The sequence below is a fragment of the Electrophorus electricus genome, chromosome 17, assembly GCF_013358815.1.
Source record: "Electrophorus electricus isolate fEleEle1 chromosome 17, fEleEle1.pri, whole genome shotgun sequence".
Taxonomy (NCBI): domain Eukaryota; kingdom Metazoa; phylum Chordata; class Actinopteri; order Gymnotiformes; family Gymnotidae; genus Electrophorus; species Electrophorus electricus.
Window position 1 is genome coordinate 4,543,539 of NC_049551.1, and position 25,135 is coordinate 4,568,673.

The 25,135-nt window shown below is 43.1% G+C and overlaps 1 protein-coding gene and 2 long non-coding RNA genes across 4 annotated transcripts; 1 reads left to right on the plus strand and 2 right to left on the minus strand.

The window, feature by feature from the left end:
• Positions 1-2,314: 2,314 nt before the first annotated feature.
• LOC113571744 lies at positions 2,315-12,069 on the minus strand. The gene is made up of 3 exons (XR_003410022.2): positions 11,980-12,069; positions 11,584-11,668; positions 2,315-2,434 (listed from the first exon to the last, which is right to left on the minus strand). It is a non-coding gene; the product is annotated as an uncharacterized LOC113571744 (long non-coding RNA).
• Positions 2,523-11,353, minus strand: LOC113571743. 2 transcript variants are annotated; one of them, XR_004777057.1, is made up of 5 exons: positions 11,155-11,353; positions 10,926-11,052; positions 3,407-3,474; positions 2,972-3,083; positions 2,523-2,580 (listed from the first exon to the last, which is right to left on the minus strand). It is a non-coding gene; the product is annotated as an uncharacterized LOC113571743 (long non-coding RNA). The 2 variants fall into 2 exon arrangements; XR_003410021.2 differs by having other exon boundaries at positions 10,926-11,350.
• Positions 11,299-24,289, plus strand: trpc4a (transient receptor potential cation channel, subfamily C, member 4a). Its single transcript, XM_027000855.2, has 11 exons — positions 11,299-11,388; positions 13,138-13,535; positions 15,289-15,807; positions 18,830-19,166; positions 19,380-19,519; positions 19,680-20,002; positions 20,102-20,297; positions 20,498-20,692; positions 20,966-21,007; positions 21,925-22,014; positions 22,136-24,289. Exons 2-11 carry the CDS (start codon positions 13,158-13,160, stop codon positions 22,772-22,774), a joined length of 2,859 nt encoding a protein of 952 aa, XP_026856656.2. The 5' UTR covers positions 11,299-11,388; positions 13,138-13,157; the 3' UTR covers positions 22,775-24,289.
• The last annotated feature ends 846 nt before the right edge of the window (positions 24,290-25,135 follow it).

The following is a 25,135-nucleotide window of genomic DNA, read 5'->3' on the forward strand; positions in this document are numbered from 1 at the left end:
GGGTGTAGGGAGGTCATAGTCATTACATCAATCCCCGTGAAGCACCGTTTGCCCTTTGGGCTCCATTAGACATCCGCATGGACACAACACATTCTGCTGCTGTGGCTGACACAAGTAGTGTTTCTCCACCACATCCCCTCTGCCCAGCATTATCCAGCCCATCGACTCCATTAACCTCAAAGACATCACAGGGAGAAGCTAGGGGTGGGACTAGGGATGGGTGGTGCCTCTGATCCATCTCCTCCAGGTTTTCAGAGCAAAATCAATGGATGTGGTTAGTCTGACTGGCTCATTTCAGCCAAGAACACGAAGACAGATTTTCAAAGCAGACGTTGTACATCTGATGTTATTTATCTTATTATTTATTTATCAAATCCTGTTTCATTTGATCACAATTGATGTAGACATTATATATAAAAATTCCCCACGCATGGTCTTTTTTCTTCAAGCTTGGGTCCTCGACCAGAGGCCTGGGACTTGAGAGTCCTGTGTAGTATCTTAGCTGTTCCCAGGACTGCACTCTTCTGGACCGAGATCTTGGATGTTGTTCCTGATATCTGTTGGAGCCAGTTTCTACCAGTTTGGGGGTAACAGCCCCTAGTACTCCAATCTTTTCCATCTCTTCCTTCAGACTTGGTGTTTGTCAAGCTTCTTGTGTTCCTTTTTCCTGATGTTGCTATCACTCGGGATCACCACGTCTATCACTACGGCCCTCCACTGCTGTTTGTCCAACACTACTACAGTGTCCTGTTGGTAAGAGGACCCAAGGTGTGTCAAGAAAACAGTCCCCACACCATCACTCCACTTCCACCAGCCTGAACTGTTGACCCCTGACAGGAAGGACTCATCAGTTCATGCTGCCTTTGCCAAATTCTGATCCTCACATCAGCATGGTGCAACGGAAACCTGGATTCATCTGACCAGGTGATGTTTTTCCCTGCTAATTGATCCCATTTTTACCTTTTTTGCCCACTGGAATCTTGCCTTTCTGTTTTTCTGAGACAGCAACGATATTTGAACTGGTGGTCTGAACTCGTATGCTTTTAAAGACCATCTGTGCTAATGACGAGTTGTTCATTTGAACATGTTGGTTGGAGCACCAGTGTTGTATTCAGCTGCGATTTGCTTGACTGCGCACTGCCTGTTCGTCAGACTGATTCTTGGCATCCTCCTCTCGCCCATCTTGTCCATGAGATGCTTACATCCACAGGATCCCCTTTTGAAGGAGGCTTTTTCGTGATCACACCATTCTTGGTATACTTTTGACACTGCTTTATGAGAAAATCCCACGTTTGGCAGTTTTTGATATACTGGCCCTGGCTAGTCTTCTCAGAGCGCTAGTCTACTTAGATTGTTTGATGTTCCCATTCTAATGTGGATTAACACTGAAACTGATCCACAGAAACCTTGTTCACCTGATTTAATGCTGTACTCCAGTCATGAAAGGGCAGGTGTCTCTGATACAGTGGCCATTAAAAGCACTTTGCTTGCACAATTGATGAAGGACCACTATCCGGAAACTGAGTACTTTACTACAATATTGAATCTCTCTCTCTCAGTCTCTCTGTCTCTCTCTCTTGCTTTCTCTTTATAAATATATATATATATAATTACTAATGACTTCATTACTACAATATTACAATATTTGCATAATTATGCATAATAATGACAATTAGCCTACTAAAGTGGATTGACAGAGTAGATAAAACAGGTAGTATAGGTATTATTTCAATCTATGACTTTAAACTAATATGGTCAGTATCTCAGTATTTAAGAAGACCTTTACTATACTATAGTGCCCATCAGAATATGTAGTCATGTTGATCACAGTTAACTGACAACCTTTACCATTAAAGCCATAAAATAAAGTAAAGCTATCAAGTAATGATCACTAAAGAAATATCTGCACTTAGTTCAAATAGCTTATTTGCAGAAGTGGCAAAGAGGAAACTTCTTTATGTACACATACATGTTAAAAATGTGAAATGCATTTAAAAATATATGTTTAAACATATTTGCTGTGTGTGTGGGTAGACTTTACGCAGCCACTTTGTAGTAGTTCCTAACTAAGAACTTCCCAGTCAGAGCTATTTGGTTGCTGCGAGACAAAAATCTTTAAACTGTTCCAGAAACACTTCTCTGTGTGACTGCTTTTCAGTTGAGCTTATTAGATTTTATAACCAGGAACTTGATTTTTTGATGAAATGTGATAACACAGTAGCTGGAAGCATTACATTGTTAGGCAGTGTGACGCTAGCGACGGCACAGAGGAAGTGAGAGATAAGGTCGAGCTAAAGAGCTCTTTATTCTCCATGATCTTAAACAAATCCACAACAAAACAAGTATCCTAAATCTGAGGATCTTGGGAAGCGATGCACGGGATGAGCATTCCGTCTGGCTTAGACTGCTAATGTGCAGCGCCTTCTCCAGAGACCTGTAGGTTTAAATAACAAAGATAAGTATGAACAGGTGTACTTGATTAAAACTCCGGTGACTGGGAACGAGGTAGGGGTGTAGGACGCTCCCTGTTTAAGGTGGCTGTGTCCTCTCTGGATGACCGGCTAACCGTGACGGGCAGCCCTGAGAACAAAAAACCAGGATAGCGTTATCCTATCCTTTATTTGCAAAGGTTATTAATCATGCTGCAAGCTTACTAAAAGAAATAAACAGATGAAGAAAAGAACATTTAAATAGAAACTGTGATTCTGGCTTTGCTGAAATGAAAACCTTTGCTGAATAATAACGCACAGTGGTTTAGGATTTGGACAGACACGTCTCAAAATAATGTTTTTCTCTGCTTTCTTTCTTTCTTTTTTTTTCCTGAGGCACAAATTGGTGGAAATAGCTTGTGATACACTGCAAGCCTAAAAAGACATCCTCTTCTCTTATTACCGCCAGGTCTGAAATGAGTTGTTTGATTTTTGCCCATTTCGAATTCCACTTTGCCTATAGGCACGAGTAGCCCAATTACCTCAGTCCCTGAGTTGGAACCAATCCTTCTGATTTGTTGATTTAGTCTCCGTCTTGGACTTATCAAGGGGGCCCAATCAATTGGAGACAAGATGGGAGCTCACTCCTGACCCCTAAATAAAACACAATATTTCAGCTCCACTCGACAGTGGCTGAGCTGAGGTTTTCTTGGCTTACATGTTATTAGGAGCTGTTATTTTTACATTTTCAAATTGCGCTTGAGTATTTCATTTGTCAGCTTATAGGCAATAATGCTTATTAAGATCATTAGAAATGTATTCATAAATGTAAATCTGCACAATCCTTTGTTTCTATGGCAAACATGTCCATGGCAACACCAGCCCCAGTCACGTAAAGCCCCAGAATGACTTTGGTTATTGTTGCAGGGCTCTCCCTGAGAAGCACTTGAAGTGGGCCGTGTTTGCTGTAGTCTCACGTCTCTTATGGGCATCTCCAGACCACACAGGAGTATGTAGTGTCTGCTGTTCACCACCCACTCGCTCTCTGAGGGTTTAGAAGAGAAAATGGACACGACATCAGCTCTTTTCAGACACTTCACACGCCACTCGTCTGCGACAGAGGAACCGCCCGCCTGTGCTGTGTTTTGCATGCTCAGTCTGTTCCACTCGTCATTCTCTTGATTCCATCGTTTGCTTGTGATTTTTTTTTTTCATGAGGCACACCCCCAAAAAGATCAGGAAGTTATTTTGGGGTTGGGCATCAGGTGAAAAGCACTTTTGGATTATTATCTGTTTTATCAATATTACAAATGCTACACGTATGGCTTGTAGTGAGTGAATCCTGGATGTGTCTGGCTAATATGAGATTAGTGGGATGCTTCACTCCTTTTAATGTGCTGTGCTTGGCAGGGCCCTGGTGCAATCTGCTAACCACTCACTGTCTATACTGACAAACTACTGAATCATTTACTCATGAACTACTGGTATAGTCTATATACTGAATTAATGGCTAGCCTTGCTTAACAAATTACTTGGGCAGAAGATCATTGCTGCTAATTTATCTAAACTGATTTATTTGGGGGGAGGGTATACATGGATAAAATATATTAATTATTTTCTGCTAATGGATTGATTGAAATTAAATTGCCTCTTGGGTCTCTGTTTTTTCTTTATGCATTGTTTCTTTTTCCCTCAGTGTTGTCTATGTTGCACTCAACAGACAGTAAATTTATCTGAACATTTACTTGCCTTACCACTTAATGTTATTGTTGATAATTTTAATTTGATGAGAACAGATAATAGGAGCAGAATCTTAGAATTCTAATATTATGTGCATTTTCTGAGGAATAAATACAGGTAAACCACCCTGAGATCATCTTAAGGCAGAGGACACTGGTGCCTCTGTTGGATGTGGATATTGATCCTTTCATACCAGCCCTGTGCGCGACATCGACATGTTCCAGTGTCTTTTGAATTGCATCAGCCACCTTACCTTGTTACTCTAGTGCTGGATCGATTGCTAAAGGCGGTTATTCACTGCGAGAAAGCTCCGACTGTAGGAACTGTGGTAAGGTGCATGATGGAGACAGGAAGGATCTTTTTTTTGGTCTGGCAGTGTTGGCTGGGCTTTGGCTGAATAGCCTGTGACGCAATACTAGCAAACTTATGTATATACGTGAAGACTGACCACGACAGAGTTGTGAGCCTCTGCTCAATGTTCGCAGATAAAGATCTGCTGGGAATACTATTGCAAAACTTAGAAATAATATATAATAAAGAGGATTTCAAAAAGCAATAAAAAATCCTTCTGAGAAGCGTAGATTAAACTGAGTATCTCCTGTTTTTTGTGTATATGCAAAAATCATCTCAAACTGTACAGTTAACTATGAAATCCTCCATCAGTAAATACTATTACAGCAGGTGCCAAAACACTGATACTGCCAAGCTTGTTGGAAAGCTCTCATCGGCAAACTTGCTGATGCTAATCTTTAAAACCATCAAAGACCTGGGCAACCTGAAACCTTTCTTTTCATCCCCTTCCAAAAATGAAACCTTGGCCAAAAGTCGGTCCTCACAGGGTGTATCCAGCAATCGGCGAGAAGCGCATGCCCCTCACACTGTGCTGCTGCATTCTCTCTGTCACCTGCTACGGCTTGCTTGCTAATTACGACACTCACGTTTCACTCTGGCACGTATGGTCTGCCTTGAGCAAGTCTGGAGCTCAGAGGTGAGGTGCAGCCCCCGGGATTGGCAACATTTGGGGGTTTCTTGGAGCTGGAAAGCATGAGCTACCACTTCCTGTGGGTGGCATTTGGCACACTAACCATAGCAATGACACAAAGCATGCCCCCACGCTGAACGGAGATCTGTTAACCATCTTGCCTAAGATGGCTGAGATTTGGATTTGGGTAACGGAAACTGGTCTTGGATCACAAGGGAAAGGGAACCTCTCGGGTAAGAAGTTACACAGGTGGGTGACACCTGACATGCTGATTCCACCCCTCTAGTCGGTGATTTACACAATTATTCACAGGGTGCTCGTCTCGCCGTCTCCAGGGACCCGTAGTCTAGGCAACGGAAGGCGTTGCTAGACATCTCAGGCAGGTTATTTTTTCTTCTCCCTTTCCCTGTTCCACATTTTCTCAGACGTTCTCTCGTTTCCTCCATTCCGCCGGTTCTGAATTCCAGCCCCTGGTTGCTCAGCTGACAGCCTGAGTCAGTGCCTGCTACACTCTTACAGATGGTTTGCCACTGTCATAGCTGGCATGCCTGACAGGTGGAGCTGGCAGCATGAAGTGGAAATCGACTGTTTGAACCCAGTTTTTAGAACAGGAGAGTTTGAACAAATACGAAAAAAAGAACTACTCTCCTCTCTGCTCAACTGACCCTCTTTACACACTCATCACAATATCCACTTGTTTACATCAATATATAAGACTCTTCTAGGACGGACACCACCCTATTTACCAACCCTGACACAGTGGGTATCTGCAAAACACAACACCAGATCTTCATCCAACTGAGCATCCCTAAAACAAATACATTTCAGTCTGACACTGCAAGTAATGGTAACTGCAAGTAACACGCTACAAAAAAACATTAAAACCAGAATCTTTTATCTAATTTTCTAAGTTTAAGAATTATACAAAACACATTTTTATTGATACCTCTATATGCTTTTCTTAACTTATTTCAGGCCCATCATGTCTATCGCATTTGTGTTCAATTTTGGTGAGCACTGTTTGGTGTTAAATTTTGGTCTTTTTTTATTATTATCATTTTTGCTTTCTCCAAATGTTGCTTTGCCATTGATTACTTTATCCCTCTTTGTATTTCTTATTCCTCGAGTGCCTTTTGCTAATTGCCAGGCTACCATTGTAAATAAGAGTATGCTGACTTGCCGGGTTAAATTAAAGGTGAAATAAAGAACTACTATGTATCTTCGGTATATTAAAAAAAAAACATACTATATTGATAAAGCCATACTATTGATGAGCATCATTAATCATTAACCATTAATCATTAATATACATTGACTATTATGTAAAGGAAATAAAGAAAAATTATATGCAAAGAGAAGAGGAAAACTGCAGTAGCGCACTGAAGCCTCATAAACTCCTGCATGGCCTTGACCTCTCCATGAACCCGCATCCAGCATTATCATCATCTGCAGTAAATTCATATTTTAATATGCTCTATACTATATAAAATAATCAATAATGCTCTTTTAGACCATTTGAACCTTCAACACCTATTAATCGCTTCCGTAAAGATCTAAAATGGTCCTACTTCTATAAATAATTTTATTACTGTGTTTTGAGCCCAAAACTTCACTGAGATCTCTTTCCCATGTTTCCTCAGAATTCTTTTCTTTGCAACAGACACTAAAGTCTGTTGTCAAAAGCACTACACTAGTAGAACAAAATAGTTTGCTGTTTCTGAGGCTATTTGACGAAGTTCACTCTTGGTTTTATTGTATTCTTATCCATGTGTTTTTCCTGCAAGCAGCACAGTCATTGCATTACATTGCAAGCAAAAATTAAAATTTCTCACATTAACCTCCACCTTCACTTACATCACCAATCATAAAGATTTGCTCAAACAAATCAGTTTGGTAATTAGTTTGTAATTATATAGCAACTATTATATGGAGTTGGGCATGCACATGACTATTGATATCTGTAAACTGATGTTTATATAACTACATACCTATATAACTAATTTCTATATCTTTTAATTAGTTAGAAGGCAATTTTATAAAGATGTTGGCACAAGGCTTGCACACTGTGAAAGAAAATAGTGATGTTAGCTTGCAATGTATTGCTTTCTCCAAATGCTAATGACAAAACATTACCAACGCTACACTGGTTTATAAATGAAGCCTGGTGAGAGTGTAGAGAAAGAGGCAGGACTCTGCCAGAAAGAAATCTGACTCTTGCGCTAATCAAATCTAGACCTAATGTACATTCATCGTCCCTCGAATAAACCCATCCAGTATGACCTAAGAAAATGGAAATTCAGGAAATGAGTGAGAACATGTTTAGTTTGTACATCAGTGACATGAGTTAGCTCTGTGGGGGCTGTTTAGTGAAAAGGCATAGGTCTATTTATCTAAGATTACAGCTAACAAACATCAGGAAAGTGGCTATTTCTGATTATGGGTTTTCATCCAAACACTGAATGTTTGCCATAGAACTGAACCTCAACACTTATAAGGAAAACATGCTCATCTATCATAACAATTAAGAAAAATCATATAAATGAAAACTTGTTATTCAACATAGTTCTGTTAAATCCAATGTGTGTCACAAAGCGGCTCAGCATGCATGCAGGTCTACTACGAAAGCAGTAATGAGCAAGGAGTGGCCGCCTGAAACAGCATGAAGCAGAAACTCTGAGGGGAGCTGAAGGGAAAAAATGGAGCCATGCTGCCCCGAACCCAGGGATTCTGCTATAGCAATGACAAAAGCAGGATTAAACCAAGGCACCACCAGCGTCATCCAGAGGAAAGATGTGAAATAAGCCAGCAGCCATTATTAAAAACTTGACAGAGATGTAGTGAACTAGTACTACTGTAATCCTCCAAATAATTTTGCATTTCGTATATTAATACAGATTAGCGAATGGGGCATTTTCAGTCTTTTTTTCATATTAAGTATGACTGTTTTGTATATAAGTCCTTCTAATATCTTAGACATTAGCAGCAGATCCTGCAAGTTATGGGTGGGACCTGCATGGATGGGACTTGTTTTTCTAGCACATCCCACACATGCTTGACTGGATTGAGATCTGGGAAATTTGGAGGCCAAGTCAATATCTGGTACTCTTTGTCATCTTCCTCAAACCATTTCAGAACAATTTCTGCAGTGTGACATTATCCTGATTGAAGAGGCCACTGCCATTAGGGAATACTGTTACCATGAAGGGGTGTATTTGATCTGCAATATTGTTTAGGTAGCAGCTATGTGTCAATGTAACATTCACATGGACCCAAGGATTCCCAGCAGAACACTGCCCAGAGCGTCACACTGCCGGCTGGCCTTCTTCCCATAGTGCATCCTGGTAAGCGGCACTCACACACCCACCCGCGATGTAAAAGAAAATGTGATTCAGAAGATGAGACTTCATGGTCCAGTTCTCAGGCTCCCAGGCTTTTGGCAGTGGATATGGGTCAGTATGGCCACTGATCGGTCATACACAGCAAGCTGTGATGCACTGTGTGTTCTGACACCTATCATAGACTGTGCTGCAGAAGCTCTTCTGTGGGATTGGATCAGACGGGATCACCTTCCCTCCCCATGTGTATCAATGAAAACCCACTAGTAGTAAGAGTGGGGTAATGACTGAGGCCCTGTGAGCTGTCACTCCTTTTCTGTGCTGATCTTTCTTTTCTCCTTCTCCTTGTGTCTAGACGTTTCTTTGACAGTGCTGATCTCATGTGGGCTTCCTTTTTTTTGGTCTACTTTTTTAGCTACATACAGTCACTGTTATATGTCGAGTACAAGGAGCTAGAGCAGAGAGCTGAAAGAAAAGAACTGTGTTGCATTAGATATACCACTGGTCTCAATGGCACACACAGTTCTTTGATAACAACACTGAGACACTGAATTCCACTACTTCAGCCGCTGGTCTCTCCTATTGGTTTCCTTTTACAAATATTAATTTGTGCCCTGAATGCTTTCCACTGCAGTGTGCAGTAGCAGGCCGTCTGCGTTTCATACTGATAAGAGCCGATCAATTTTAATTGCCTGGGTCTCTGTGTGGCTGATCGTAATGGGGATTTAAACAGCGGCAGTAGACGTGGTGGCCTTAGGGAACCTCTCCGCTGCGCTTATTTCACTTTACGCATGCACAAATCTCCCCCTTGCCAGGGAAGAGGAAGACGGAAAAATGTGATTCATTGCGTCCCATCCAACAAATCAATAGTGACATTCTATGAGATTGGTCCATTTTATAATAATTTAGTGTCACTACTTGGACAAAAGCATTGGGCAATGTTTCAACTGGCTTACACTTATCATATATCATTTTTCTGATATTGTGTGCATGTGCATGTATGTGTACAGTCGTGTGTGTGTGTGTGTGTGTGTGTGTGTGTGTGTGTGTGTGTGTGTGTGTGTGTTTATGCATGTATTCTTCTTCGTTCTTTGTTTTTTTGTTTGCGTGTGGCACCAGCACATCTGTGGTTCTTGCTGAGGGTTCCCTGCAGCCACATGGGGTTCAGATGTAAACATAAACAGCTGCTGGAGTTTGCTTCCCCTCTGTCCTGATCACCCTACGGCAGGCACCTCCAGCACACTGAGTCTGCGAGATCTCAAATGGAGTCAGTAAAGTTGTACTTATTCAGTAAAATTCCTCCTCGACACAGGGGGGATAATCTGAGGATGCTGCTTCATGTCAGACAAAGACTATAATGGCTCAACCTAAACAACATCCACAGCCCTTTAATAGGATTGCCTGTGTCACTTGTTTGGCTACTTCACTATGCACTTGGCAAAGAAGTTATTGCACTTACTGAATGCTCACAGAGCTCCCAAGTCTATGGAGAATTCACAATACTTGCTGCTCCCTTGACACTGTTTAGTCAGATTTCTGACCTTTATTTGTATTGACTATGTTACATCTGATCATTGTTAGCGATGCTATAAATGGCTTTGCAATGAATAATGCATGTTGTTCTTAGTACCACGTGGATGTGAGGATTATCCGGCTCTCAAGGGTTCTATTCTGTGGCGCCGGAGGCCCCCGGCATCCTAGTTCAGTAGCGCATACGACACACCGTTTACCGTCTCATAGCCGCTCCTGTAGAAAAATAATATTTTCCTCACGTTGAATCGTTAGTCTATACAATGACACATGCGCCGCATTTCTGTTACGATGGGTTATGCAACAGTGAGTCTGAAACATCACAACTATACTAGCCTGCTAGGAGAGCTCTAAGCGCACACTGACATGCAGTTCTGGCGCAAGTGCTTCGATTCTCCAGCCCCGCTATGTTTTAGACCCTGGTGCTCCGGGGAGATAAAATAGTTTTTGTGGGAGTCTCCGTTGCGAATAAGACAAAACCAGGTCACGGGCTCGCCGTCGTTACCGCCGAGTGCGGCAACGGGGAGCACAATTTATGCTTTATGCGTTTGATCAAAGGCCGCTTTGGACAAGACTGTACACTGTGAGCGCACTCCTTATGGCGACGCTATCGTAAAGTGAACTTAGGGGTGTCCCTTAACGAAGCGGCTTGAACCCTCCACTTGCTGGTCACCTGTTACCACCTGTTTATAGGGTTCAGGCGAGAGCAGAATGCTTTTATACTCGGGCGCTAGTGTTGATGCTGATATCTAGTGTCGCGTCAAGAAGGCAAGAGAGAAGAAGACGTTAGGGAGGGAAAAACAGAGACACACACACACACAGAGAGAGAGAGAGAGAGAGAGAGAGAGAGAGAGAGAGAGAGAGAGAGAGAGAGAGAGATGCAGCTAGCGAGCGAATAAACATCCAAACCGTTTGCTGTCTGCCACACTCCAAGTCTTTTCAGCGAGTGGAGCTCTTCAATCCCTTGCAAAATGAGAACGCGCGCGCTGAACTGGAGTTACACGCAGAGACCCGCAAGGAGAAGGGGACACCCGAGCTGATATTTAAGGACAGTTTGCACAAAAAAAAAACTGTTTAGCTTCGTGTCCTCTTTCCCCAGCCACTGGAACATACGAACAGATAACTTCATTGCACTTACGGATACTGGAGGAGCACTGAAGCTGAAAATGTTTTGATAGTGTACTTTGATTACTGTTGCATGACCGCGCTGTTTCCCGTGGTGGCGGCTGGAGTACACCGTTTTCTCGCTTTCTTCCCTTTAGCAGACACGTAGGTTTTCGTCGCACTTACGAGCACCTGTTGTGCGCTTCAAAGGAAATCGCATTGAAGTCACGAGCTACTCTGCGATATGCAGAACACCCGAAACCTAAAGGTGAGCTTCGCTGCGCGAGTTCAGTGCGTTCACATGTGCCAGTGCGTTACTGTTGAAGCGTTACACAAAATGAAGCAGTCATTTGTCAGCCAGTGAAGTACTGAACCATGAACATTTCTTTGCGCATTTTGCGTTAAAACGCAAATCGGTTCACGTGAACTACGGAGCCATACTACCGCCGAAAATATCACAAACCTTCAAATCTTCCATTCGGTACATCGCAGTGCGTAACGGATTGTCTCATCGGAGCCGCCAGAGACACACAGATATGTTGCTTCAGCTAGAGAAACGAAAAAGAAAAAGAAACAAAAATGAGTCATATATTTGTCACTCACGACTAATGCTGATAAATCAGTACAAAGAGTAGGCACCAGGGAAAAACTATATAAAACCATGCATAACCGTTAAGGTTATTTTTCTCACTTAGTCTCAAGAAGACATACAAGACCAAAGTCGTAATATCCTGAATGTTGCCAGTTTCTAGCAGCACATAACAGAAACAGAACAGCATTATACCAAGATTGGTTGTAGGCATCATGCCACAAACATACAGGCGGCATATCCCTTATTTTGGAAAACAGTTGTTATTACCGGCAGCAGTGCCGTGTAGCTTGTGGAAATGGGGTGTCAGTCAACACCCTGAGAGGCACGGGCCCACATTCCAAATGGCACGGGCGTCGTATGCCTACGGCTTCAGAGCGCACTTCGATGTGCTAAACCATGCACTGCCTTTTTTTTTTTTCTCTGCATCGCCCTAAAGGCGTTTGGGAATTTCCTAAGGTTCGTACACTTCCTGAGATGACAAGGCATATTAGTAATACTGGTTCGGTCTGCTTTGATTGATTTGGGGGTACTTGTTCCTTTGAGAGTGGTTAATCATTATGGAAACCCTTTTAGTAGGTCGTTTAAATAAACATGTTAAACATGTTAAATAAACAACGTGTTTTATAAATCAATACCTAAGGACTGGCTAAGTTTTCATTCACTAAAAGTTTAAACTTGCATTGTTTTGGCAGTTGATATTGGGGAGATCATGTGTAGGCACTTTAACTTATAGTAGATACAATGCTCACATTTCATTGGCATTTTGCCTCAGGTTCTGTGTGGTACACTGGAAGATTTTTTCACAAAAAAAGTGGCCTTGCTTTGGCATGGATTATTTGTTTATACCTTAGCCATGAATCTTCAGGTTCTATAAATATAGGTTCTAAAAATGTAAACTGCACAAACATTTGAAGCCTCCATCATGTTACTGTAGTCTAGAATAATAATCTCCTGTTTTAAGACAGTATGTTCTAGTATGTTAGAGCACATATTCAGGTTAAAAACTGTATTTATCTATTACACTGTTAATTCATTATACTGCTAATTATCACTATAATGAATTAACATTATTATTATTCTATTAGCCTATTATCAGAATAACTCTGCCTCTACCCAAATCCCACACCTTTTCACATTGGGCACTTAACAAAACCACTTGCATGAATAAAAAATAATTTTCAGGAATAGTTATTTGTGAATAGTGAATTGTGAGAGTAGCCCTTACAGAATGTAGGGTGTAGCATTAACAGCAGTGATAACACCAAAAGCCATTTCTTCTGTAGTAGAGTCAGACATGTCCATTAAGCAAAACCCGTTTAGACACCCTTCCACCTTTCTCCTCCTGACCTCTGTCCTTAGCGTATTAGTTGTGCATGCGTGCTGTTGTCGCGTGCGACCCACTGACCCGCCCCCCGCTCCACCCAGTGTAAGATGGCCTAGCAGCGATGTCCCAGCTGTACTACCGCCGAACAGACAGCTCCTCATACCGGGACCGCATCCCTCTGCGGATCGTACGGGCCGAGTCCGAGCTCTCGCCCCAGGAGAAGGCCTACCTGTGCGCAGTCGAGAAGGGCGACTATGCCAGTGTGAAGCAGGCCTTGGAGGAGGCCGAGATCTACTTCAAGATCAACATCAACTGCATCGACCCACTGGGCCGTACGGCCCTGCTCATCGCCATCGAGAACGAGAACCTGGAGATCATCGAGCTCCTCCTCCGCTTCAACGTCTACGTGGGAGACGCGCTCCTCCACGCCATCCGCAAGGAGGTGGTGGGTGCTGTGGAGCTGCTGCTGAACCATAAAAAACCCAGCGGGGGCATGCAGGTAGGACAGAACCGCCTCCGGGACCCAGAGACGGTCCCCTCAAAGCACAACGGGGGACACTTTACCATTCCTTACAGTGTAATTACACTATTAATTACCAGTGTAAGTTACCAGAGTAACAATGCATAACAGTGCACTGATACTCTGTCTTTACATCATGGAAAATGGAGTATAATGCACACAGGGTAAGTAAGCAGAGTTAGCAAAAAATATCAAATTGTTTGGCATTGTTACTCAGTATGTCATACTGAGTTGTGTCTAATGTCATAGTTGTACTGTCACAGCGGCTATGAGCAGTAAAGTGTTACTCAACAATTAACTGAAGCATTGGTTCTGTGAGCTCCAGAGTGGGTTGCGGGCTGAGTTGTGGCTCTGTTGTCTCCTGCAGAGCAGCCTTATCTTAAGTCTCAGTCCCACCTCCACTGCAGAATGTTTCATTTATTCCTATGTACTCCAGAATATGCGAAAAAACCGTGTGTGGGATGAACTGTTATGCACACTCTATTATGAAGTCTTGATTTAAGATCTTGTTATTGTGCAAGTTAATGGGGTGCATGCATAGAAAAGGTACAAGGTGCAGCTTCTGTTCTTGCATTTCTACAGTCACCTGCTCCCAGAGGAGGAAAGGTGAACTTGCCTGTAACACTTGTGGGACTTACAGTTCCTTCTTTTCATTTCCATTTCCAATTATGGCATCCGGCAGACGCTCTTATGCAGAGCGACTTACAGAAGTGAAAGACCCATTGTCTCTGTCTCAAGCACATGTGAACACAGGCACACAATGTTCCACCTTAACCCCCAAATGACTCCTATAGTAAAAGCCACAGTGACTTCTAAGACTTAAACTGTTGTCTTTAGAGCATCAGAAAGACTCTGTACAGGTTGAAGGCTTCAGTCCCTGCAACAGTACCTCTTTTCCATCCAGCAGAAAAGCTGCTTATAGGTCCTCTAGGTTTCCTCTATTCTAAAATCAGAGAGAGGTGAATTTTCAGATGGTATGATTTTTTTTTTCTCCCAGACTTCTGGGATGACATTTATCCAGTTCTACTCTTTCATAATTCACATTTCTGCTGTTGTGATGTCTTGTTGTATGGAAACCTAAGAGAGTGAATGTTGCACTGTATCTTACTACGGCAGCTTGCACAGCACACACAAAAAACACTGTGAAATATGCGGAAAATATGATTTTGAAACTTTTTCAGATAGCTCATTTAATAAATTATGTGCAAGGGGTTGGGGAATGTTTGCTAAATTGATAATTCTGCCAGCAGATGTCACTGCAAAGTAGAATACATTTGTCATATTAAATAGCTGTTAGCAGGAAAATGCATGTACTCCATCTCTCAGTGGTTGGAGGAGAATGTATTGTTTGCTTGATTTATTTATAGTTGAGTGGAACTACATATTTCACCTCTCGAAAAATCCGGAAGGGCATATCAACAAAACTTTAGCATGTATTAGTGCATTTATAGTCAGGCAGCAGAGAGCATGTCCGAATCTGGTGGAGCAAAAGACAGAAACGTCTATCTGTTTATGTATTTGGCTTCCGGATTTCCAATCCCTGTACTAAATTTGGCAAAGGCTAGATTGACACATTTAGGTAGACTTGTTGTCTAAATAAAGATGCTTGGCTGGGTAAATGGCAAAATACCTCTGACACGCGATGTACTGTTGACATGGGCTCACACCTGTAATAAATAGAGCCAATATTCTTTCTTCCCCTGAAAGGGTATTTTTCTATTTCTTCTTGCAGGTTCCACCCATCCTGCTGGACAAGCAGTTTTCCGACTTCACCCCTGACATCACACCTATCATCCTTGCGGCCCACACCAACAACTACGAAATCATCAAACTGTTGGTGCAGAAGGGCGTATCCATGCCTCAGCCGCATGAGGTGCGCTGTAACTGCGTGGAGTGCGTGTCCGGCTCGGACGTAGACAGCCTCAGGCACTCGCGCTCCCGCCTCAACATCTACCGGGCGCTGGCCAGCCCGTCGCTGGTGGCGCTGTCCAGTGAGGACCCCTTCCTCACCGCCTTCCGCCTCAGCTGGGAGCTGCAGGAGCTCAGCAAGGTGGAGAATGAGTTCAAGGCGGAGTACGAGGAGCTGTCGCAGCAGTGCAAGCAGTTTGCCAAGGACCTTCTGGACCAGACACGCAGCTCCCGTGAGCTGGAGACCATCCTCAACTACAGGGACGACAACATTCCGCTGGAGGACGAGGGGAACAGTGACCTTGCCAGGCTCAGGCTGGCTATTAAGTACCACCAGAAAGAGGTGAGCCTGGCTGTCGCAGTTTGGGGCAACAGTTCGGGGGTGAACCTGACAGACAGAGGGTGCACGTAGATGTGCTGCATTTTAAGCTGCGCTTCCAGGCTTGTGGTCATTAGTCTTGGGCAAAATTACCTTCTGCATACGTTTTTCTGTCCAAGCAGCCAAATTACTTCAGTTCTTGATTTTCAGATGGTACTGCCTTGTTTTATGGCATTTCAGACTTATAATAAATTTCATAATTTATTTTCTAACCATTGTGAGGCTCATATAGGAATGATGCACGCAGTCTGTCTAATGATCTGACTGAAAAACACCAAATTCAATACTTAATTACATGTAGATCTATGTCTCCCCCTTCTGTGCATCAGATGCAATGGAGATGCATTTGTGCAATATTCATCAGATTTTCCAGTTTAATTACCATCTTTTGGTAGTCATAACAGAAACGTATGTTTCAGAACATTCATATATGTCTTGAATATACAGCTATGGCACTTGCTTAACTTATCATATCTACCTGTTCAAAATAACAACCCTTCATAATACCGGATCAGCCACTTATACCTGTACAAACTGTATGTTACATCAAACACAATTCAAAGCAGGATTTATACACAGAAAAATCAACAATATTACGGTGTAGAGCTCACAGTGATTTAAAAAAAAAAAAATTCAGTTCAAATCTGTATAATGTGAACTGGATGGACTTGAGCTGCAGGTGTCTTTTCCTCCAGCAGTGCAAATGGATTTCTCCATGCAGGAGTTTAATTTATTGGCATCTTCGTGCGTGTGAAATCAAATCTTCCTGAATGAGTTTGGCCAATGAGCATCAAATCACCCCTCTGTCTTGCCACCTTTCACCAACACACACACACACACACACACACACACGGAGAAATTGTGGCCCTGCGGATGATAAACCCTGTCTTAACGTGTCTCCACGCCAGTGTAGCGCTCCAAGGGGCTGCCAGATTCCACTCGGCACCGGAATGGATAAGTAAATATTTCTGGTTATTTCAGGGGGTCTTCAATAGGCAACTTCATTAATCTTTGTTCCCATGGTAACAAAAATTCAGTTCTGATTCTGGAACAGCTCTGTCATTCTGCAGGATGGGGTGATAGGGTCGACCAGCAAGTCTAACTTCTTTGATAAGACTTGATAAGCCACTGTGAGCCCCATTGACATTCAGCACTTATGAGAGGCATTTCCACAGTTGCTTTTAGGCTTGGCTGGGTAGTTCCTCATGATGGTAGCATCCACTGTTTATTTATGTTTACATATGCAGCTTGATTTGTAATGGCACATATTTGATAATCCCCAAACATTCTCACTGACAACAAAGTTTTCACTGGCAGTGCAGTTGGTTAAATTTATGTAACTAAACTAAAATAAATTGAAAAGAAAGGTCAATGTTTTTTTTTTTCTTTTTGTGATACGTCTGGATTTGTGAAGGGATACTTTATGCATGATGTCATCCTCCAGCACAGTTTATACACAGCAATAGATAGTATTGGATGTGCCTTTCATCCGGAATCATTTTGATTGTCTTTATGTTCCTGTAAAGAGTGGATGTGTCATAACTACATGGTGCACGATTTCATTGCTCTGTTTATCCACATGGCCTTACAGAGGTGACCACAGCACTAAGTGGATGGTATGTTTGTTTATCTATATGGATCATTCCTGGGAATCAAGGCCGTCCTAGCGAACACTTGATAGAGCCCCACAGCCAGCTCCATCAAAAACACATTGTGTGTGTGTGTGTGTGTGTGTGTGTGTGTGTGTGTGTGTGTGTGTGTGTGTGTGTGTGTGTGTATGTGTGTGTGTGTGTGTGTGTGTTTATTTAGATTCTGGGTGCAGGTGGCAGAAAGATTTATTGTCTGTTTGTCCACTTGACTTATTACTGTAGATGCAGGATAGTGTTCTGGAGCTTGCTTAGTGAGTACAACAGTGTCCTCAGTTTTACTATGCGGTTTATGTATATGGGTGTGTGCATGTGCACATCTGTACATGTGAAGTACAGATTTCCTCAAATTATCCAGTAAATCAGGGAGCAGAAAATTCATTTTAAAAAAATGTTTAAAGGTGTGAACAATTTTGCTTTAGTATAGTCCTTTGGTTACATCATCATTCAGGATTCTAAGCCACTATTCCATTGTATTTTGTGTGTGGAGCCTTTTGCTGCCTGTGATGGGAGGCACGTGTCAGAGAATGCACAGTGTGTGTATTTGGCAGTCAATGCTGCACTGTGGGTTCTTTTTGGGTCTTTGCCTTTTCTTTTTGCATGCAGATCTTCCTCTTTCCTTCTCCATGGACACATTTACTTAATGACATCAGCTGAGCAAAGATTAAGGTACCTTAACTGGGAGATGGTTGGAAATGTCCCCTGGCTCTCGCAGGGAACGTCACTCCCCTGATTACACCTATATAGCCATTTCATACACAGCGATAAATTCGACATCGTTTGTTGAGTGTGTGAACCTAACGGTGTCTCGGGACAAAGTGGAACTTCCACATGTGCTGTGCAGATGACTGTGATAAATGTGGAACACTCTGATACAGCAACTTGGGGGGGGGGGGGGGGGGTTCTTATGCAATCTGAAGCTGGAGTCAGGAAGCCTTGTGTGTTTTTTGCACTGTACTGTTAAAAGGCCTCTTTGTCGTTTGTTTTCTTTGTGACTTGGATTTCCTTGGATAGTCAGTCTGCTTTTACAACTAACTTAAATTAGTAACATTTTTTATCAGAAGATGATAGAAGAAAAACACTGATATTGTTTTACTGTATCCATGGCAAGGGAATAAGAGTGAAAGAGGGATCAGTCTCCTAGATTATTTACCTGATGTTAAAGGCACCGCGTAGACATGAAAAAGTGTCCTATATCTTTAAAAACAAGTGGTTGCTTTCATTTTCCATTGTGTTAATACACCTGCTCAGGCCTATTAATTTAACTTAACATGTTTATTAAGTGAAAATGATTTCTCTTATTAAACTCTTTCATTTTGTCCTTGTCTATGATCGGTTAGTTTGTAGCGCAGCCGAACTGTCAACAGCTCCTGGCTTCACGCTGGTACGACGAGTTCCCAGGCTGGAGGCGGCGCCACTGGGCCGGCAAGCTCATCACGTGCATCTTTATTGGTCTCCTCTTCCCCCTCTTCTCCCTCTTCTACCTGATCGCCCCCAAGAGCCACTACGGCCTCTTCATCCGCAAGCCCTTCATCAAGTTCATCTGCCACACGGCCTCCTACCTGACCTTCCTCTTTCTCCTCCTCCTGGCCTCTCAGCATATCGTCACCACCGACTCGCACCGGCAGGGTCCGCCACCCACCACCGTGGAATGGATGATCCTCCCTTGGGTTCTAGGTAACTCCAGCCAGGAGTGCCGGCCAAAGCCGGCCCAGGGAACCAAACAGAAAGCGGACTCGCTGGAGTAGAGCGGTTTGGAGGGCAAATCTGGTAGTACGAGTGGCAATGAGCACAGATGAGGTGTTAGGAACATGAGTTGCATGTAATGTCTTTGAGCTGCAAACTGAGGGAGCATTTGAGGATTTTAAAATTTTTTTTTACTGTTTGCAGGCTTCATCTGGGCGGAGATCAAACAGATGTGGGATGGAGGCTTTCAGGACTACATCCACGACTGGTGGAACCTCATGGATTTTGTCATGAACTCTCTGTACCTAGCCACTATCTCTCTGAAGATTGTAGCTTACACAAAGGTATGCTACAGCAATAGCCTACTGTGAAAACAAAGCGAATCACAAACGCTTTTTGCCATCTATTTGTAAAGAGTTGAGAAAAGCCAATTTCCTGCTGATTAGACTTCTTTTGTGCTCAGAATAATCACAAATCTGCATCTTGTGACATTTCTCTCACCAGTACAGTGGCGATAAACCACGGAACGAGTGGGAGATGTGGCACCCCACCCTGGTGGCAGAGGCTCTGTTCGCCATTGCCAACATCTTCAGCTCGCTGCGCCTCATCTCGCTGTTCACAGCCAACTCACACCTGGGCCCGCTGCAGATCTCACTGGGCCGTATGCTCTTGGACATCCTAAAGTTCCTCTTCATCTACTGCCTGGTCCTGCTGGCCTTCGCCAACGGCCTCAACCAGCTCTACTTCTACTACGAGACAGATGCTTCCGAAAAGACAGGCAACTGTAAGGGCATCCGCTGCCTGCATCAGAACAACGCCTTCTCCACGTGAGTGAACGTGCAGATTTCTAAACCGGACGAGGGTCCAGTTTGGGTTGGACTCTGGTTGGGGGGAACCACACACATCACAACCTCTTGTCTTTTCAGGTTATTCGAAACGCTGCAGTCCTTGTTTTGGTCCATCTTCGGGCTCATCAGTCTGCACGTGACCAATGTAGACCCAGACCACCAGTTCACTGAGTTTGTGGGAGCCACCATGTTTGGGACGTACAACATTATTTCCCTAGTAGTGCTTCTCAACATGTTGATCGCCATGATGAACAACTCCTATCAGCACATTGCAGTGAGTGTTGCTGTTGTCTTTTTACCTGGACTCATATCTTTTAGGCTTCTCACAAAGACGTTTTTGCCTTTCACATGCTGAAAAAAATGCATCCTTAATGCTTCTCCTATGTGCCTGCCGACTGCTGGTTTATTTTTTGCGTGTCATCTGACTTGCTTGGTTTTATTCTAAGAATATTTCTCCCCGCTGCCACCTTGCAGGATCACGCTGACATTGAGTGGAAGTTTGCACGAACCAAGCTGTGGATGAGCTACTTCGAGGAGGGAGGGACTTTGCCTCCTCCGTTCAATCTGATTCCCAGCCCAAAGTCGGCGTGGTACCTGATCAGATGGATCAAGGCGCACATCTTCAAGAGTACGAGATCAAAGAGAACTGAGACTTTTGGGTCACTTAGTGTAAGCCCTTATCTGATATCTGTTGTCATTTCCAGCATTTATGCCTCGTGTTTTATGAATCACAAGATACCTTGACCACATCATATAATCTGAGATAACGCAGGAGTCCTTTACAGTGGGACACACCAATATATAGTGTCTTACTCTGCCTGTTCCTTTAAATCTCCTATGCTGATATCTGTGCTGGGAGCCTCACTGCCCTAGACCACAACAAACTAGAGGCTGTGAATTTGTTGTTAAGTCAATAGTCAAGTAATTTTCCTCCTCCCACAGAGGAGAGCAGCAGAGAATGTGCGCATCAGTCACCAGTATCAGGTAATTACGTCTCTTAAGAAGCAATCAGCCTTTATACGCGTCTTCCACTGTGCAGTATATCAAACCCTCAGAAGAATTACTACTCGTAATGCTTCACCTTCTGATCTCCTGTGTCATAAATCACCATATGTCCTTTCACAACTTCTTTTGCTAAACGTAGCACAACAGACTCTTTTAATGCAGCATCACAGACATCACGGACATCAGAGGCATCACAGACATCACAAACATCACAAACATCACAGACATGACAGGCAACACAGGCATCACAAACATCACAGACATGACAGGTATCACAGACATCACAAACATCACAGACAGGACAGGCATCACAGACATCACAAATATCACAGACATGACAAGCATCACAAACATCACAGACATGACGGACATGACAGGCATTACAAACATCACAAATATCACAGAAATGACAGGCATCACAAACATCACAGACATGACAGGCATCACAAACATCGCAGACATGACAGGCATCACAGACATCACAAACATCACAGACATCACAAGCATCACAGACATGACAGGCATCACAGACATCACAAACATCACAGACATGACAGGTATCACAAGCATCAGACATCACAAGAATCACAGACATGACAGGCATCACAAACATCACAGGCATGACAGGCATCACAAACATCACAGACATGACAGGTATCACAAATATCACAGACATGACAGGCATCACAAATATCACAGACATGATAGGCATCACAGACATCACAGACATGACAGGCATCACAGACATCACAAACATTACAGACATGACAGGCATCACAGGCATCATAGACATAACAGGGCATCTCAGGCCAGCTTGTGTATTCTCTGTGTATAGTGTGTATGGTGTTGGGAGCCTTCCAGGCGTTTATTCTCTAATTTCCTTGCTGTTACTGTAGGAAGTGCTGCGAAATCTGGTCAAGCGCTACGTGGCTGCGATGATCAGAGACGCCAAGACAGAGGAGGGCCTAACAGAAGAGAACTTCAAGGTGACTGGCTCTTTTTCTCTGATAACGACGTGGTAAATCCACAATCGTATGCTGTTGTCCATATGCCTAATATTATCCTTAGTTACATATTTGACACCTTATTTACATATTTGTTCTTCAGGAGCTAAAGCAGGACATTTCCAGTTTTCGGTACGAAGTTCTTGGGATGATGAAAGGGATCAAACCAGGACTACAAGGTTCTAAAGCAAACGCAGGAACGTCGAGCCTTGCCTACACTGACCGCCCTCTCAAGTGTTCATCCGCTCCCCCTGGAGGTCAGCTGAAGGGCAAACTTAAACTTCTCAGTGTCACCGCCTCTATGCTCCAGCAAAATCTGAAGACAAACTCTAAAACAAACGCCAAGGGCCCGGAGCACTGCCTGGCTAACGGGTCTGTCCCCGTGGCTTCAGAAATGAAATCTAGCAATAGGACCGCAAGAGACTTCTCTGGACTGTACAACCAAGTCCGCCACAGAGGGACATCCAACACTGGCAACACTGGCAGGATCTACTCAGTGTGTGAGGAGGATGGGGAGCCCGAAGGTCCGGGGGAAGAGAGTGAGAGCGAAAAGCCCTCTGGTGTGTTGGCTCTAGGCAGGGGCAATAAAACCTGCGTGCTCGGTGGTGATGAGAACGAAATCGAAGAGCTGAAGGAGGAGGTGGAAGAAAGCAAACCGTTGGCACACGCGCCATGTACATGTGACGAAGACACAAAAGACAAGAGCAGTGAAAGTGACGAGGAGATCATAAGCAGATTGTAGTAGCGTATGATGGCTACGGAGTGACAGTCAGACACCACTTAGGCCAAAACAGCTGTTGCTTCTTCGGGAACTAGCCTAGACGAGCAGTGGCAGAGAGAATGAAGAACCAGTGAGAATGAAGCATTTGAAAGGGATTTTACAGCCTATTTAAATGTGTCGACCAAGAGCAAGAAGAATAAAACCAGAAAATCCTCTTTTCTCGCTCATATCCAGATACAGCTCACTAGCCCGTGAGTTGCAGGGCACTCATATCGCTTTGTCTGTCCTACTGCAGGAGACTGTTCTATGCAGGAAGATCAGGCATGACTGTTACTTTGGGAGTGCAGTAGAGCCCAGTGTGGGTCACACAGTGAGGAGAGGACTCACCTTCATCGCTGGTAACTTCTGTCCATCACCAGTCTGCTAGGAAGCCCTCAAAATGTCACTTGTTTCAACTGTGGTTTTGTTGCTGGGATCTCCAAGCTGGTTCAGTTGATGACAACAACAAAATATACAAAATACAGTGCGCTGTAATTTAAAGCAGTGTGGACTTGGAAAAAAGAAAAAAAAGAAGGATAAAGACCAGCTACCTGCTTTTTAAAAACATTTTTTTTATGGAGATGTTTTGAGGACTTGTCTTCTTCTGAACACGACTGTTCCTCCACATGCTCCCAGAGGACATTGCCAAATACACATAGGCATGAGTGGTTGCAGAGGCAGGCATGCCAGGCTGAGGGCATGGGGGAAATAAAGTGCCCTGGTGAGTTTCAGGATGATTAAGTGAGGTTGTCCCGTCATCCTGAAGCCTCCTCACATATACTCACCTATGACAGAGCAATAGCTGAGCCCCCTTTTGTCAAAGAAATTGCACTCTGCCTCACTCTGATGTACAAGTGGAGGCCGACTTCATACCATCATGCCTCCTCTCACACTGGGGTTACTCTTACTATGCAAATATTTAAAGCTTCTCAACTTATACCTTACAGTTAGGCATGACACAGCTTTCCAGTGGACTCACAAATATACAGCTTCTGGTTTCGAAGAGCTGTATGAATTCATGGGTCTGAGTCATGAACAGATGTGCTCTGCCGCCTGCCCTCAGTTACACTGGGATGTAAGCACAACACAGTGGGTACTAACCTTAATTAAGAAATGATTTCATATTTATCATTAGAATATTGGATATAGATTCAAATTTATTATAATGAACAGTACTTGTGCAGCATATATACTGTATGCCATATCATGTTACTCTTATATCAGTATTGTATTGAAAAATGGTAATTAATCAGTTATGTCATATTCTGCACAGTTCATTTATTTACAGTTGTAACATTTGTTAAGCAGCAACAACTGACCAAATACTACACATTTCCATCCTTGCAGCTTTCCAGACTGGGATTAGGAGAGGCAGCTACCCTGTGTAGTAGGTTTACGCATGCAGGGAGCATTCAACAATGAGGTCGTCCTATGTTCATTTAAAGGTCCAGTACAATATGCTAATGTGAGATAATGAAATAAACCACTCTGAAGGCTTATGTGATTATCTTTCTTGTAATGCTGGTGTGATGGGTGTACTGTGGAATGCTGGGTGTCCCGGGATGATCTCCTGTGTGCTCTTCAACATGATGATCTGTTTGTGGATTTTGTTCCCAAATATGTCAATAAGACAATAACTTTCACTGCTATGCAGTGAAGGTGCATTATAAGGATGGTGACTGTGTCACACTTTGGTGTATTACGAATAACATAGATCATCAATATCGAAAAAGTTGTTGAAGTTATCAGATTTGCTAAAACCAAATGTACCCCTTAAATCTTGTATATGTGGTGTTGAAACATTAGAGACTGGTATCTGCACAGACTGCTGGAGTCTTACACAATTTCTGAACAAATTGTCATAATGATTAATTGCTGTTTATGTATGTACGTTTAGTCACGATTTCCATAGCAAATCATATTCGTGTGTGTGTGTGTGTGCGTGTTTGTCTTGTGTGTGTCTTGGGTGTGTGTCTACAATACGCAAGATATTATCACATATCAGAAACTGGTGATTGTAAGAGCACCTATAGAAAAGACTCTTTCATTTTGGTGGATTTCTTTGGCCAATGAGGTACTTAAAACCAAAAGCTAGGAAATTTTAGCAACCATGAGGATATTTTCAGTGAAAACTGCAGATACTGCATAAGTTTTTTATAGTACAAGTTTCAAAACTAACCTCAAATGTTTCACTGACATTTCTTAGAACAATCCAAAAGGCAACTGAATCCATGGAATTATTTCTACATTATGCAATACTTAATAAAGCATTACTATATTTCAGCCCAAATCCAGAGCCTGAGGTGGCAAGAAGCTCTAATCATCCTCAGACACGATGCTGCT